We start from the raw sequence: 15354 nt of genomic DNA, 5'->3' as shown, positions 1-15354 counted from the left end.
AGGCATGTTTCCTTTTCCGATGACCCCCTTCTTAGGCAACCCCAAATTTTCACCAGCTCAAGAAGGTACTGCATATATAACCTGGCAGATATCCATCTAAAAATTTGCAAGATTGCTGGCTTAGCGGGCTAATGCGTCCACTGTAGGGACCTTTGTTCCACATGGTCACAGGTTCGTATCCTGGTGGGTCCAATCCTCCTTTAATCCTTCATAGGTTGATAAAATGAGTATTATTGAGTTGGGTAACAATGAACATCTGTTATTCAGCGTCAAGATACCCTTCTGGGTGAATGTGCGCTTTATAAATACATTATGTAATGGGAGACTTTTATAATGTAGAAGGCAATCAGGCCTTCGAGCACTTGAAACGTGATAATGGCCTCCAATAAACACAATTTGAAAAATGGCTCATCACAAAACAGAATGATAAGCAACTCCTCTCAAATATTTATAAAATCCTACTGAGAGTGGCTCCTCCGCACAGGTCGCGGCACAAAAGAGGTGGGAAGCATAACTAGAAGGCTCCCTCCTGATAAAGAGGGGGAGGGGGCATCTACACCTGGCAGGGATTTCTGCTGTTCTTTCCAGATGTGTCTGTGATGCTGATTTGCTGTAATTTGATGCAATAGTGCCAATTGTGACGCCTAAGTGATCCAAATGTTATGGATGGACTCACATGGTGTGACTCACATATCTCTCCTTGTGTAGGGGGGTGAGGGTGGGGTGGGACAGGACAAGCTACTGAAATGTAATGTTATCTTGTTTTTAAAATCAATAACAAATTGGAAACACAGAACAAAAACATATTGGTATTACACACCAGAGGGAGCCCACAGATGGAATCCCTTAAGATCAGTGGATTATTGGGGAAACTGCGGAGCGGTGGACACATATATGTACACACGTGCTACGTAGAGGCTGTAAACCGCAGCACTATTGGCGTGAGATGCTCACTAAATTTGGAAAAGACATTCTGCAATTCCCTGCTTACAATTCGCTAGTTCTCCAAAATAAACAAAACTTCCCCTTGTGTTATGGCATTATCTATGACTCTATGCAAGAATTTGGGGCAGTGTATTCGATCCTTTCGGCTAAATTTAGAGACCTTGGAATCCTTCGTCTGACGCAAATTTACACAGCCTACCAGACTATCAGCTCACTGAGCAGACCCAATATGGCTTTGAAGAGAAGACTGCCTTGCCTCATTTATGGGAGTTTGATGTAGGGCAGCACAGCACGGTGCCTTGCTGCGCTGCCATACGCCAAAGTGAAAGGGCAGGAATGCACTATATTTATGCAAAACTGTGCATTCCTCTCCTTTCGTCCTGTGCTTGCGCCATTTCGGCAATCATACACCAACGCAGGAACCCTTGCCCCATTGTGCAGGAAGGGGCACCTTCATGCACAAAAACAATCCTACGAGATGGTTTCCTCTTTCTTTGTGTGTTGTGTGCTGTAGAATGCAGCACACATGGAAAGAGGAAAAAATTAGGAGAAATAACCATAATTCTTCCTGTTACGCCTCCCAGTGGGAGGCAGAAGGTTTTGACGAAGCCCCAGGTTGACATCACTTTGTAAATCTGGGGCAGCGCCGAATTCCATCAATGTTGTGTGGGAAAACCCACCGCAACGGAAGTGGAATGCCTTCCGAGTGCAGAGTAAGGCAACGTATTGATTATCGCTAAGTCCTCTTACTCATGATTCATGAGGCCACTCAAAGTCACTTAGGGCGGTTTGCGTGTCTTCATAGATATGATTCAGAGCCTTGTGTCATGCATGTGCCACTTTAAGTGATGCAAAAGTGACTCAGCGCTTACATAAATTAGCCCCCAAAGTCTAATTAAAAAACATCTCATATTCGCAGTTCCCAGATGGGATGGGGCAGGAGGATGGCAGGGGTAGCTGACTGGATCAGAATGCTGTTTATGGTCATTAGATAATTCCTTACTTTAGTAAAGATATCCCCTCCGGCCTGTGGGTCTAGGTGGGTGAATGGGAAAACTCCATTTGAAATCAATAAAAAAGATTTAAACTTTGAAAACCCAGGGCTAGGTATTTACTGGTTCAATGGTGCTGCTGTGTGCCTTGAGAGAAAGTAAGCTTGGGCTATCCTCATTGCCAACCTCTCAGCTGTGAGGGCTTAGGTCTGTTTGTTCTGTTAAGCCCTTTTACTTTTCTACCTGATGTTATATATATCCTCAGTTGTTCACCTGGACACAACTCCCCCTTTCATCATTAGGTGCCTGTGGTTGAAATCTCCATTGCTAATGCTTGAATCATGATGTGGAACCTACTGTTTAAGGATACAATGGCCAATTAGTTCCAGATCAGTTTCCAGCTCTCCGCGGCTTTGCCAGACTGGATGATCGCAGCCCGTTGCAGCACCGGGCTAGGTTGTCTTTATTTCACGTTGCCAAAGTTTCACTTCATGTCCTACACAAACAGAGTGAAAGCAGCTAGAGCTTTATTGTGAACTGCGGATAAAGCGCTCGTTTCCACAGTTCAATGCTTGGCACTACACGACGATGGCTTTGGTGGTGTGAGTTGCTACAACCGGTCCCTTTCTCTCCATAAGCTTCACTTGAAGCGCTACACAAACGGTACAGAAGCATTAAGAGCTTTATCATGGGCTATGGAGAAAGGGGGGACTTGTGCAGTCAACTACTTGGTGCTACACAACCAAAATCTTTGGTTAGGTGAGTCGCTAGGACTGGTCAAGTTGCACAGCATTTTCTGTTACCACCCAACTCTAGATCAGGCCCAAGGTGTTTTATCTAGTCTGAGTACTGGACTCACCCGGATATGATTGAACCCTATCAATGCTCATAAATGAATGAATTAAATATGGAGGTTTGGTTGTCCCCCTGCAAGCCATGCATGTGTTGTCTGCCAGCCACTGGCTTCTCCGCCTTTCAGCGGCTCCATCTCACTCTGCGACAGATCTATACTCTTCTGTACCTGGTTGAGCCCTAGAGCAGTGGTTCCTAACATGGGGTCCAGGGACCCTTTGGGGGTCTGTGAAGCCTCCTCACGGGGTCCGTGACTACTTACAAAATTAAATAATATTAACACATTAAAGAAGTGCATATAAATAAAGAGCCTAAATGTACGATTGAAAATGTTAAAACGTACTGTAAATGTGTTAGGAATTTCAGATTGGAGGTTAAATATCAAGTTAGTATCCATGGATTGAACTGCGGAAGCCGTGCAGCTGCATAAAACAGAATATGGTATGGATGATGATGGCCTCAATAGAATCTACAAAAGCTCCAACCTTTCCATTAAAACTAAAATGTAGATTTTTTTATGTATATGTGTTTACGAAATAAATAAAATAAATAATGATTTGTGTATTTGTTTGATGAATGCTTTTTTAGGTCGAGGACCGTAGGCTGCGCTTGCGCAGTCTCCGGGAGGAGATTTAATGTTTTGGAGTATTTTGGAGTATGGGGGCTTGAACCCGCCTCTCTCCTCCATTGGCTGGCTTCCTAAACGGAGGCCAGCCTTTGGAGGAGAGGGGATTCACTCCAATAAAGTCCCGTCTTTTTCGGATCCGGGGGCGTGTTTTTTTGCGTTCTTTCGACGGTGACGTCATCCGTCACTCAGAACGCCAAAAACACGCCCCGATTCCGAACGTTTGCGGCCGCCATTTTTTTTGGTGCCTTTTTTCACTCGTCTACACTTTAGTTTCGATGATAGTATCTTTACTTTTCATTTTCTTGTTAAGTAGTCTGTCTTCTTTTTCAATGTTTCGGTGGCACTTCGTCTTCCCTCCCCGTAGCCTGTACTTTCTCTATGTTTACTACTCTCCACCGGGTCCATTGTCTTCATTTCCGCTTCCTGTTCTTCGCAAGTTAAGCATGGGGAAACGCAGGGTGAAGATTGCAGCCCGTAGGGAGCTCACGTTCGACGAGGAGAAGCGACGGTGAGTGGGCAGAGAGGACTATAGGTGGCTCATTGCCGTTCTCATTTGATGGATAGTAGGGAAGGAGGAAAGGGTAGGATGAGCGGTAGTGAAGATCTTTGCCCAAAAGCATGAGAAAGGGGGGGGCTCGACACTCTGCTTTCTCCTGACTTTTCCTAATGTTGTCTTCCTTGGCGCACTTCTGCAGAGACGGCCTCATCCAAAAACGCCACAAGCCACACTATTAACCTTATTTGTGAGCACTCACACCTTCGGGTAAAGTCTGCGCTATATAAAACGCGCCAATTACATAAATAAAATTGCGCGTCCCTTCACCCTGAAACTCCGCCCCTCCCTCTTTTTTTTTTTTTTACACACCTTGTGCTCCTGACCCCCCCATCCCCTTTTGCCTCCAGTGAGCCTCCCGCTGTCTTGGAAAAGTCCCCTTTAACGGCCTCCCCTTGAGCTTAACCCTTCTGCACCTCCCTCCCCCCCATGCGACCCTTGCTTGGGCAACCTTTGGACTTGTGTTTGAGTGTCTGCCTTTTATTGCGGTATTATACCTCTACTTGTACTTTTCCGCTCCTTTGTAACCTGCACACATGCCACCTTTCCTCCCGTAATGTACAGTTCGCTGCCTCTTCTATTTTGTATGTTCCCCATTGACACTTTTGTCTCATGTAATCTAACGTTTATTCGAGAAATGTATTGCACCTTCCACCTTTCCGCCTTGACCCCTACTTCCCCCCGCTCGCGGCGCCGCCAAATGTCCATCCGGTGGTACCCATGCCCCCTTTCACCTCCACCGCCCATGCCAACCCCAATGTCCCGCGCACGACGGCACTCTAAGTCAAACCCCTCCATCCATCGCACCAACTGCACACACCTGTATATTAGGGCCTAGCTGCCGCCGCCACCCCCCCTCCACGTTCTCCCCGTGTCCAACCACCCCGTCACCCGCCACGGGCTCACACTCCACACCACGAGCATGCCTAAGCCCCTAACCATGGACTCAGTCGCCTCCTCCGTGCCAAGTGGTGCTTACCCACGCACCATGATACAACTGGAACCAATAATCACTCGAACAACCTGAACGGGGAAAGGTGGACCATAATTCACCTGTCACAAGCACCCTGCCCTCAGCCATGTAAAACTCGCCTAAGTGCTACTGCCCACCGCTGCCTCTAAGCACCTGTGAGCAAATGAATCCCGCCATTATAATCACTGCCGCCACTTTGTCTTGAAAACAGGCGTATCCCTGCTCAGTCGACTGTTGCCCTTTACTCTCCGCGCGGATGTAGTCTAACTCCCTGCCAATCCTTCCTGCTCTCCAGTCCTTTGTCCGACCGGGCGTCACTCGCTCCGGCCGCGCCCCACTGTGCCTCCTGCCTAGCTACTCCTGTCATCCTGCCCACCCCTCCATCCCCCTTCAAATCTGGCTATTACCAAATGGCACCGATGAGATGGATTTAAATAATTTTGTTGTATCACAGGGCTGGCTTACTTCTCGTGTCCTGTGGCCTCTGTTCTGCAGACCCAAGTCTTCCTTTCAGAATCTAAATCTCATAACACCGTCGCCGACCAGTTGTGGGCTGAATCCAGAAGGTACTGTGGACTCGAACCTTAGAACCCAGTAACCTACAATTAGATTCAATAATTCAATGTCCAACTGCTACATGTAAATTAAGGTCTAATGCGCCCACAACTAAATACTACAAACGGCATTGAAAGTATGTACTAAATTAAAGGGGGTAAATACATCTGGATCTCCCCGAAAGGGCTTCACGAGAATTACCAGGGTGCCATCAGCTGCCAGAAAGGTGACTAAACTCAATAAACCGGTCAGTTTCAGTAATCTGCACGTTTCCGTGACACAACATACCTGCATACCTGCCCCCTCGCTGTGCATGCTTCCCTGTACCTTGGCTGTGTTTGCTCTCCTGCCCCTTGGCTGTGCTTGCTCTCCTGCCCCTTGGCTGTGATTGCTCTCCTGCCCATTGGCTGTGCTTGCTCTCCTGCCCCCTGGCTGTACTTGCTTCCCTGCCCCCTGGCTGTGCTTGCTTCCCTGCCCCCTGGCTGTGCTTGCTCCCCTGCCCCCTGGCTGTGCTTGCTCCCCTGCCCCCTGGCTGTGCTTGCTTCCCTGCCCCCTCGATGTGCTTGCTTCCCTGCCCCCTCGCTGTGCTTGCTTCCCTGCCCCCTCGCTGTGCTTGCTTCCCTACCCCCTGGCTGTGCTTGCTCCCCTGCCCCCCAGCTGTGCTTGCTCCCCTGCCCCCTGGTTCTCATGCCCCCTGGCTGTGCTTGCTTCCTTGCCCCCTGGCTGTGCTTGCTTCCCTGCCCCCTGGCTGTGCTTGCTTCCCTGCCCCCTGGCTGTGCTTGCTTCCTTGCCCCCTGGGTGTGCTTGCTTCCCTGCCCCCTGGCTGTGCTTGCTCTCCTGTGTGTGGCTCTGGGTGTGTGTGTGTGGCTCTGGGTGTGTGTGTGGCTCTGGGTGTGTGTGTGGCTATGGTTGTGTGTGTGGCTCTGGGTGTGTGTGTGGCTCTGTGTGTGTGGGGGGCTCTGTGTGTGTGGGGGCTCTGTGTGTGTGTGTGTGTGTTGCTCTGTGTGTGTGGGGGGGCTCTGTGTGTGTGTGTGTGTGTGGGGGGGCTCTGTGTGTGTGTGTGGGGCTCTGTGTGTGTGGGGGGCTCTGTGTGGGTGGCTCTGTATGTGTGTGTGGGTGGCTTTGTGTGTGTGGCTCTGTGCGGGTGTAAATGCCATAGGTCATGCATTTGTGAGCTATTAAGCTATTGGCATTGTAAATGACAATGCCATTTATTTAACGATTAAGCTATTGGTAATGTAAATGACAATGCCATTTCTTTATGATTTTAAAAAAAAAGTCATGAGCAATGCCAATAGCTCTACCTTTAATAATGCCGAGACCATTGCATTGTAAATGCTTGTTCTGTATTTTTTTTCTGTATTGTTTTGTGGTTCAAATCCTCGACAATCCTTAGGCAGGGGTCTCTGGCTTCCAGCAATGACTCAGTGGGGGGTCCCCGGGTTATAGCAATGATTCAGTGGGGGTCCATGAGTTCCCTGTAATAATAAGGTGGGGTCACCAGAAGTCAAAAGGTTAAGAACCCCATGCCTAATGCTTCACAAGGAGTCAAGAGTTAGGTCTGAACAGGTCCACCTATTGAGAAGCTGCCACAGAGTCTTCATAATGTTGAGGTCAAACCGTAAGGCCACGGTGGTCTTGCTGATTATGCTACCTATTGCGATGTAAACAAGAAGATTATTACATTTTTAGAGCACTCTTGTATTTTCGAAAAGCCTGAAAACTTCTCTGTTCATTACGAGCACAATTGGTGTCATGGATGAAGATTCAGTAACCTCATAAACTGGCAATACAACAAGCTGTGTAGAGCAGCAAAGTGAGCCCTCCCAGCTAAGGGTCAGTACCAGACAATATAAGGAGCTCCAGAGGCAGTAAAGCATTTGTGAGCTATTAAGCTATTGGCATTGTAAATGACAATGCCATTTATTTAACGATTAAGCTATTGGTAATGTAAATGACAATGCCATTTCTTTATGATTTTAAAAAAAAAGTCATGAGCAATGCCAATAGCTCTACCTTTAATAATGCCGAGACCATTGCATTGTAAATGCTTGTTCTGTATTTTTTTTCTGTATTGTTTTGTGGTTCAAATCCTCGACAATCCTTAGGCAGGGGTCTCTGGCTTCCAGCAATGACTCAGTGGGGGGTCCCCGGGTTATAGCAATGATTCAGTGGGGGTCCATGAGTTCCCTGTAATAATAAGGTGGGGTCACCAGAAGTCAAAAGGTTAAGAACCCCATGCCTAATGCTTCACAAGGAGTCAAGAGTTAGGTCTGAACAGGTCCACCTATTGAGAAGCTGCCACAGAGTCTTCATAATGTTGAGGTCAAACCGTAAGGCCACGGTGGTCTTGCTGATTATGCTACCTATTGCGATGTAAACAAGAAGATTATTACATTTTTAGAGCACTCTTGTATTTTCGAAAAGCCTGAAAACTTCTCTGTTCATTACGAGCACAATTGGTGTCATGGATGAAGATTCAGTAACCTCATAAACTGGCAATACAACAAGCTGTGTAGAGCAGCAAAGTGAGCCCTCCCAGCTAAGGGTCAGTACCAGACAATATAAGGAGCTCCAGAGGCAGGAAAGCATTTGTGAGCTATTAAGCTATTGGCATTGTAAATGACAATGCCATTTATTTAACGATTAAGCTATTGGTAATGTAAATGACAATGCCATTTCTTTATGATTTTAAAAAAAAAGTCATGAGCAATGCCAATAGCTCTACCTTTAATAATGCCGAGACCATTGCATTGTAAATGCTTGTTCTGTATTTTTTTTCTGTATTGTTTTGTGGTTCAAATCCTCGACAATCCTTAGGCAGGGGTCTCTGGCTTCCAGCAATGACTCAGTGGGGGGTCCCCGGGTTATAGCAATGATTCAGTGGGGGTCCATGAGTTCCCTGTAATAATAAGGTGGGGTCACCAGAAGTCAAAAGGTTAAGAACCCCATGCCTAATGCTTCACAAGGAGTCAAGAGTTAGGTCTGAACAGGTCCACCTATTGAGAAGCTGCCACAGAGTCTTCATAATGTTGAGGTCAAACCGTAAGGCCACGGTGGTCTTGCTGATTATGCTACCTATTGCGATGTAAACAAGAAGATTATTACATTTTTAGAGCACTCTTGTATTTTCGAAAAGCCTGAAAACTTCTCTGTTCATTACGAGCACAATTGGTGTCATGGATGAAGATTCAGTAACCTCATAAACTGGCAATACAACAAGCTGTGTAGAGCAGCAAAGTGAGCCCTCCCAGCTAAGGGTCAGTACCAGACAATATAAGGAGCTCCAGAGGCAGGAAAGCAAGCCCTGCCAGCTAAGCATCAGTACCTGATAATACGATGAGCTGCAGAGAGCAGTAAAGAGACTCCTGCCAGCTAAGCCTGCCACAGCCCCCCATAACCCGTGTTGACTTCTGGCCTCTTCCTGGCTTGCAAACCTCAGCTGCTCATAGTCCTGAAAGTAAAGTAAAGAGTAAAGAGGTGAAGAGAGGTCCAAGGGTCATGGGTATTGGAGGAGAGAGGAGCATCAGTCCTGATACACTCCACAACCAATTCTTGATCTTTTTAAGCATGTGACTAAAGAGGCACTCAAGACCCTGGAACTCACTCATGCAGCTGGTCACACTAACACCTGCTCAGGATGGACATCCACCCTGCCCTCACTCACTGACCAATTCCTGACCATCTCCTCACCTATAGTCTGTGTATAGATGACTTGAAGCCGCGGGTGCGCGCACACAGGATACCACACTCAGCGTCTCCACCCGACATGTCCCTCTTATTGATGGTTGCAGTAGGACACTTGTGCTGTGTCTTTGGTTGTGGTGCTTCTGGGATGTTGAGGTTTCCCGTTGGTATATTTCAGGTCCAAGACCAGCTGCCCCATCTCAAGGCCATTGTGCAGTACAGCGGTGAGCTGGAAGAGGAGAGGCCCAACCTCTACACGGTAAGAAGACTGCAAAGTGCTTGATGCACGGTTGTATATATCTATGTGACTTGTATGGCATAAATCTAGCTGTGTGCACCCTGGCCACAGCATACCATAGAGAGGTGCATTGGTAGGCCCAATGTGTGCATTGTAAGAGTGATTGTATGGCTCACATGGCATCCTGGCCTCTGTCAGAAGAGGCTTGACCAGAGGACCTCTCCATCACTCTCCAACAGTGCCTGTCCTGCAGACCAGAAGCACCACTCACTCATTCACTCAGTGACCCACTCTGCGCTGCACTCATGATGCAAGTGATAGACCTGCTCAATGTGTACATAATGCCTCAGCTCCAGGCATCCGCTCCTTGCACACTGCCGCCCTGTACACTAGGTTTTACACATTTCTGTTTGTTATTTAGGTTAACTCTCCTCAAGCTCCTTTTGTTGTGTTGTTTGTCATCAGAATCATAGCTGGGATTTGGCCCTAGTCACTCAGATGTTTGCTCTGTTCCCTGATTCATTCAGACACTGGCTGGCTTCTTGGTGGAGTGGTCAGTTTATGATGGTTCGCCCATGTATCACCCTTGTGACAGTTTCAAGTTTCAAATTTAGCTTTATTTCCTTAGTTAGTTAAAACCATTGTAATTAACATTAAAATTCATCTTTCATTTTTCTAAAACTAATATAAAATAGGCATGTTCATCTGTTAAAATTCAAATTCTTATAATTAAAACTCTTAATCTGTCCAATATCCACCGGGTTAAGACAATCAGTATAAACAATTTGTGCAAAGGGGTGTTTCAAGCTCAGCATGGTCGTTCTGAAGGAGAAGAGTTTTCTGAAGTGCTTCAATATCTTTGGCCTTCTTCAGAGTAAGTTTCCAGAGATCCCTGCTACTACCACAAGACACACGCAACATAAATTAAAAGTCCATCACAGTTGATAACTAACCAACATTGGGTAAAAATTGATGCCTCTTTGAGTTGTGCACAAACGGCTGACAAGAAGTTCTCTGGCAAAGAGCCTCCATTCTGGGTGCCCGTCGGGCATTGCAGCGCCGCCCAACGAGGAGCAAACGCCCGATGATGAAGCATAACACCTCTCGGGGTGCGTGAGGGCATTTGATTCTTGCAGGGTCACGCCCACTGTGTACCCTACAGAATAGTCTTCTTCACAAACTGCATTTCCACATAGTGGCATTACACCCAGCCTGAATTTGAGAAATTGCTCATTTGTCTGGATACTATAAGCTGTTCCTAAATAGCCTTTGAGGGATAGCTTCTTATAATTACAAAGCGTCAACCAACCAGGTCTCTTCCTTGCCAAAACCTGCTTGTCCTCCGATAGGGACTTTGCTTTGGTGTTTCTTTTTATTCTTTTTTTCAGCTCATTTTGGCTCAGGTTCTGGGCCCAGGCAGTTGAAAGTGACAAGTGACCGTTGTAGGCAAGTCCACATAGTTGATCTGTCCCTCCCCTGTATTACCGGCCAGAGATGGTGACCCAACGTGCCCTCTTCCACAAGTTTGAGACTTTGGCAGAAGTGCACAAAGTCCGCCTGTCTGCACAGAGTTTGTTTGACCAGACCAAACTCCAATCCGATTTGCACTGGGGACACTTGCGCCAGAAGATGGTAAACTGCTTTATAAATTCTTGACACTGTGACTTCAAGTGTCATGCTGTCCCGACCTCTCAGAGCCTCACTCCTGTATGCTAATGTAGGCAGGACTCTGGCTTGGGCCACCTGCAAGATTTGACTAAAGGAGGAGCCCCTAATGTCCCTATGGAGCAGTCCCAGGCCAGCTCAGAGGGCTTTGCATTTTCTCTTGTGACCGCGTGTGTTAGCTTTACCTTACCCTAAGTGATGGGACAAGGTTGACCATTCTGCCTCTCTTTCATGTGTTGCCTATTGTGCTTGTTGCAACCAGAGCTGCCTCACTCCAGACAGCTATGGAGCCAGGATAGACAGCTGCATGCCTCTAGTCCATCACTTAATACTCCTGCGTCAACATGGGACGGTGGCGCCTGATTCCTAAGACATGAGCGGTCTGCAGTTGGCCACTCAGTGCCTCTTTCATGTGCCTGATACAGCAAGAGCTCTGCCTGGCTCCTGGTAACTCATTGATACCCTAGGTTTACCCTTCTTTGTGTCTTGTGTCATGTCCACTGCAGCAAGATCTAAGTCCAATTCCTGGTAACTCTTTGATATTCCAGGTTTAAGCCTTCTCTGTGTCTTGTTTGTATCTTGAGTCATGACCACTGCAGCACAGTTTGTGTCTGATCCCTGGTAACTCATGGATGCCCCAGAGCGTAACCATTCTCTGTGTCTATTGTCATGTCCACTGCAGCAAGAGCTGTGCCTGATCTCTGGGAGCTCATTGATGCACCTAGTTTAACCCTTCACTGTGTCTTAAGTCATTTCTGCTGCAGGAACAGCTGTGTCTGACCCCTGGTAACCGGTTGATCCCCTGTGCTTAACATTTGTCTCTCAGCTGTCTCACACCTTTCTTGCAGTAGGAGGTGTAGACTATGTCTGATTGGATGGAGCTGGCCGACGCTGAAGCAGTCTTGATAGTGACTAGTGTTCCTAGCTCAGCAATATTTCATCCACATTAAGGCCACTTCATGGCGCCTATTAGCCTGTAAATCTATTGCAAAAGAGTTACCTTTGCCTCAAAACAAAAGAAGGTTGTCTTTTACTCATCTAAAACTTCTTTCTATTCTTTATATACCAGGTAAGTCACTTTCCATGTTACTTTTGGATTTACAAGCACCTCCTAACTTCAATAGGGTCATGGGTAGTGAGATATCCATGATCTTTTTTGGAGTCAGCCACAGAATGCCTTGCAGATGTGACAGAAAAAATATGAAGACTCTTCTCTTTTACAACTAATTGATATTACATAAAGTATTTCTTCTCTTTCCATTCTCCATCTGGTCAAGGGCTCAGATGCTCTTAATGTCTGAGCAGCTCTGGCATGAACAGTTGATGCAATTCAACATGAACAAACTTTAGTAACTGTAGACAGGGATCAACAACCAGATGGTCCAGTTTTCAGTATATATAAGACAAAGCAGAAGTAGGTCAGGTTCCCATCTGCTCAGCTGCTTGGCTCTTCTCAGCCTGGGTAGTGGATCCAGGGTCACCAGTGGCGTGTCAGGGGCAACCAGCACTGCAATATAACAGTGCAACTACAAGGAGAAAATCAATCATCTAGGTGATAGTGGCTGCTAGAATCTGGCACCATACCCCAATGAATCTTTTTGTGCATCTAACCTGTAATGTGAAACAAACTTAGATGAAGTTACCCATATGGCTGGTTTACCTATGTCTGCAATTGAAGGTTAGCAACACAACAAGATGGATGGAGCGCTGAAGCATTTCAAACACTCAGTCAGTCAGTTCTTTATTTATTTCGGTGGTTAAAAACCATCATAAAAATCCATGACATTACATGTACACATATAATCAGACTGAACATTACAATATTAAAAACAGGTTTTAAAAGTTATTATTATTTACAAGCTTTAACCAAAAGAAGGGAGCAGTAAATTCATATCATCCTCCATCAACCCCTTGTATTTCTTAATTTGACCACAATTTTGAAAAAACTCATGATAGTACACAGGGTACGCGTCTCAGTTGCTCTTTGTAAGAATAATAAAGCAGTTTTGGCGTGATACATTTTTGATTTCTTTAAAATGTCCACCAGGAATCTTCGACGCGGCATTTTATAAAAAGAACAAAATAATACAAAATGGAGGGTGTCCTGCGAGACCTATTGTCGCAGCCGCAGGCACCCTTCTGCTCAATTGTTAATGTAAAACCTGACGGGTAAGTTAAAATATTGTGTAACAAATTGAGCCTGAAATGAGTCATTAAAAACCTGTCATGTTGGCTATGAATTAAAAAAAGATACGGTTCCATACCCATTTCATTGCTTACAAGCGACTGGGCTGCCACCGAGGATTTATTAGAATCAAGTTCATTCCTCCTATAGTCACAGCTGCTTTTGGACATGATATTTGCAAGAGCTATCCACGTTTGAAGGGTCAGAAAATAACATTTGCTGGTCAATAGACTCTAGGGTTTCTTTAATGTATTTTAGCCAGGGGATTTGCAACCATCTGTCTCTCCGGAGACAATCCTTAATGATCTGTCTTGTTAATTCAGCATCTGGGTTAAGCAAAATTCTAAGCCAGGTCAAAATTGGTCTCACTCTAATCAGGTCAGATATATATGGGGTGCCCAGCTCTTTATGTGTAACTGCTGCCGGGATGCTCTGAGGTAGCTTTAATAGTTTCTTTAAAAATTTGTCTTCCTCCACTTGTATCTGATGTGCATCCCTAAACCCCCACACCTCTGCCCCGTAGGTGGCTTTGGAGGTACTGACCGCTCTGTACAGTGTCATCACCTGCTCAGGAGACCAACGTCCCATCCTACGTGCGAAGTTTAGTATGGCCCCGTTTGCTGAAACAAGTTTCCTGGACCTTTCCTCAATCAGTGGGGCAAACTTAATCTTTTCATCAAACAGGAGACCCAGGTATGGAAAAGTGGTTACAGTGTCCAAAACGTGAGTTCCTATTTTGAACACAAATCTCTTGTGAGGTTTTTTCTCTGCCACCATGATGAAGGACTTGGTTAGATTGACAGAAAGATCCAGATTCCTCATGAATTCAGCAAAACCAGTGATTAGGAGCTGCAGACTCACTGCTGTTCGAGCGAGGAGGACCGCGTCATCGCCGTACAACAGTACCGGTATATGGCGCGATCCCACTCTTGGGCAGTCAGTTCCCAGTGTCAGCAGGGCACTCTCTAGGTCATTTATGTAAAGAGAAAATAGGAATGGAGCCAGGATACACCCCTGCCTCACCCCGCCAGAGCACGGGAAGGGATCGGTACTCACCCCCCCGCGCTATATCGGACCTTGGCAGTGGTGTTCCAATGCAGTTCCTTGAGTATATTAATCAAATCTGGATCGATTCCCAATCCAAACATAATTGCCCAGAGTTTAGCTCTATTAACATTATCAAATGCCGCTGCCAGGTCCATAAATCCCATATACAGGGTCCCGTCATCTGACTTGATGTTTTTAGCTGCTAAAAGATATAAGTTGAGACATTGGTCGCTTGTAGACCTGCCTGTCCGAAAGCCATACTGGGTGTCCACCAAGGTGTTATGGGTACCAGTCCACTTTATCAGGCGGTTGAGAATTGCCCTACCTAATACTTTGGCCGAGACATCAATCAGCGAGATTGGTCTGTAACACTGTGGGTTGTCCCTGCAGCCTTTCTTTTATATGGGGACAATCACTGCGGTTGACCAAGATCTCGGTAAACCGGATTTAATTGCGGCATTAAGTACTCGGGTCATAATCGGTGCCCATAGATCAGTATTACTTAAAAATAGGTCTGGGGGGGGGTGCCGTCCGGGCCTGGTGCCTTACTACGCGTCAGCCCTGACACTGCTTTTAGAACTTCCGACAAAGAGAATTCTAAATCGGTTGCCCTGGGTCCCTCCCAAATCCCGTCCACAATAACTACCTCCTGTTGATTGTACAGGGTTTTAAAGTGGTTAGTCCATTGGTCTGGTAATATATTGGTACTGATTACTGGTGAGCTTGAGTCTTGGTGACAGGGCCTATTTATAATTCTCCAAAATTGGGCGTAATCCCCATTTTCTCCTGCTTTTCTAAGGTCTGCCCAAACTTCCTTTTGAAGAGCACTCTTCCTTCTCTTAACCTGCATTTTGTAATTCTGTCTACAGTGGGCGATTTCATTCTTGTCTCTCGGGGCCTTCTTTAAACTCTGTTTTAATTCTCTTAATGCCCTCGAGCAGTTTGTATCGAACCATCTTGGTGAGGATAGTACCTTGATCGGCCTTTTAGTTTTTAATAGCCCATCCACTATTTTGGTTAGAGATTCATAAGCC

At 46.3% G+C, this 15354-nt stretch overlaps 1 protein-coding gene across 5 annotated transcripts in view; it reads left to right on the top strand.

Annotated features, from left to right (window-relative positions):
* LOC144817695 (long-chain-fatty-acid--CoA ligase ACSBG2-like) overlaps positions 1-15354 on the top strand; it is a 607186-nt gene that overhangs the window by 420775 nt on the left and 171057 nt on the right. For all 5 annotated transcript variants that reach the window (XM_078674444.1, XM_078674446.1, XM_078674447.1 and 2 more), the window contains one exon: positions 9364-9444. In XM_078674444.1, coding sequence (XP_078530570.1) covers positions 9364-9444 — 81 coding nt within the window. The remainder of the gene's footprint in view (positions 1-9363; positions 9445-15354) is intronic.

Source organism: Lissotriton helveticus, chromosome 2_1 (assembly GCF_964261635.1).
Source record: "Lissotriton helveticus chromosome 2_1, aLisHel1.1, whole genome shotgun sequence".
NCBI lineage: Eukaryota > Metazoa > Chordata > Amphibia > Caudata > Salamandridae > Lissotriton > Lissotriton helveticus.
This window is presented reverse-complemented; position numbering and strand designations above follow the sequence as displayed.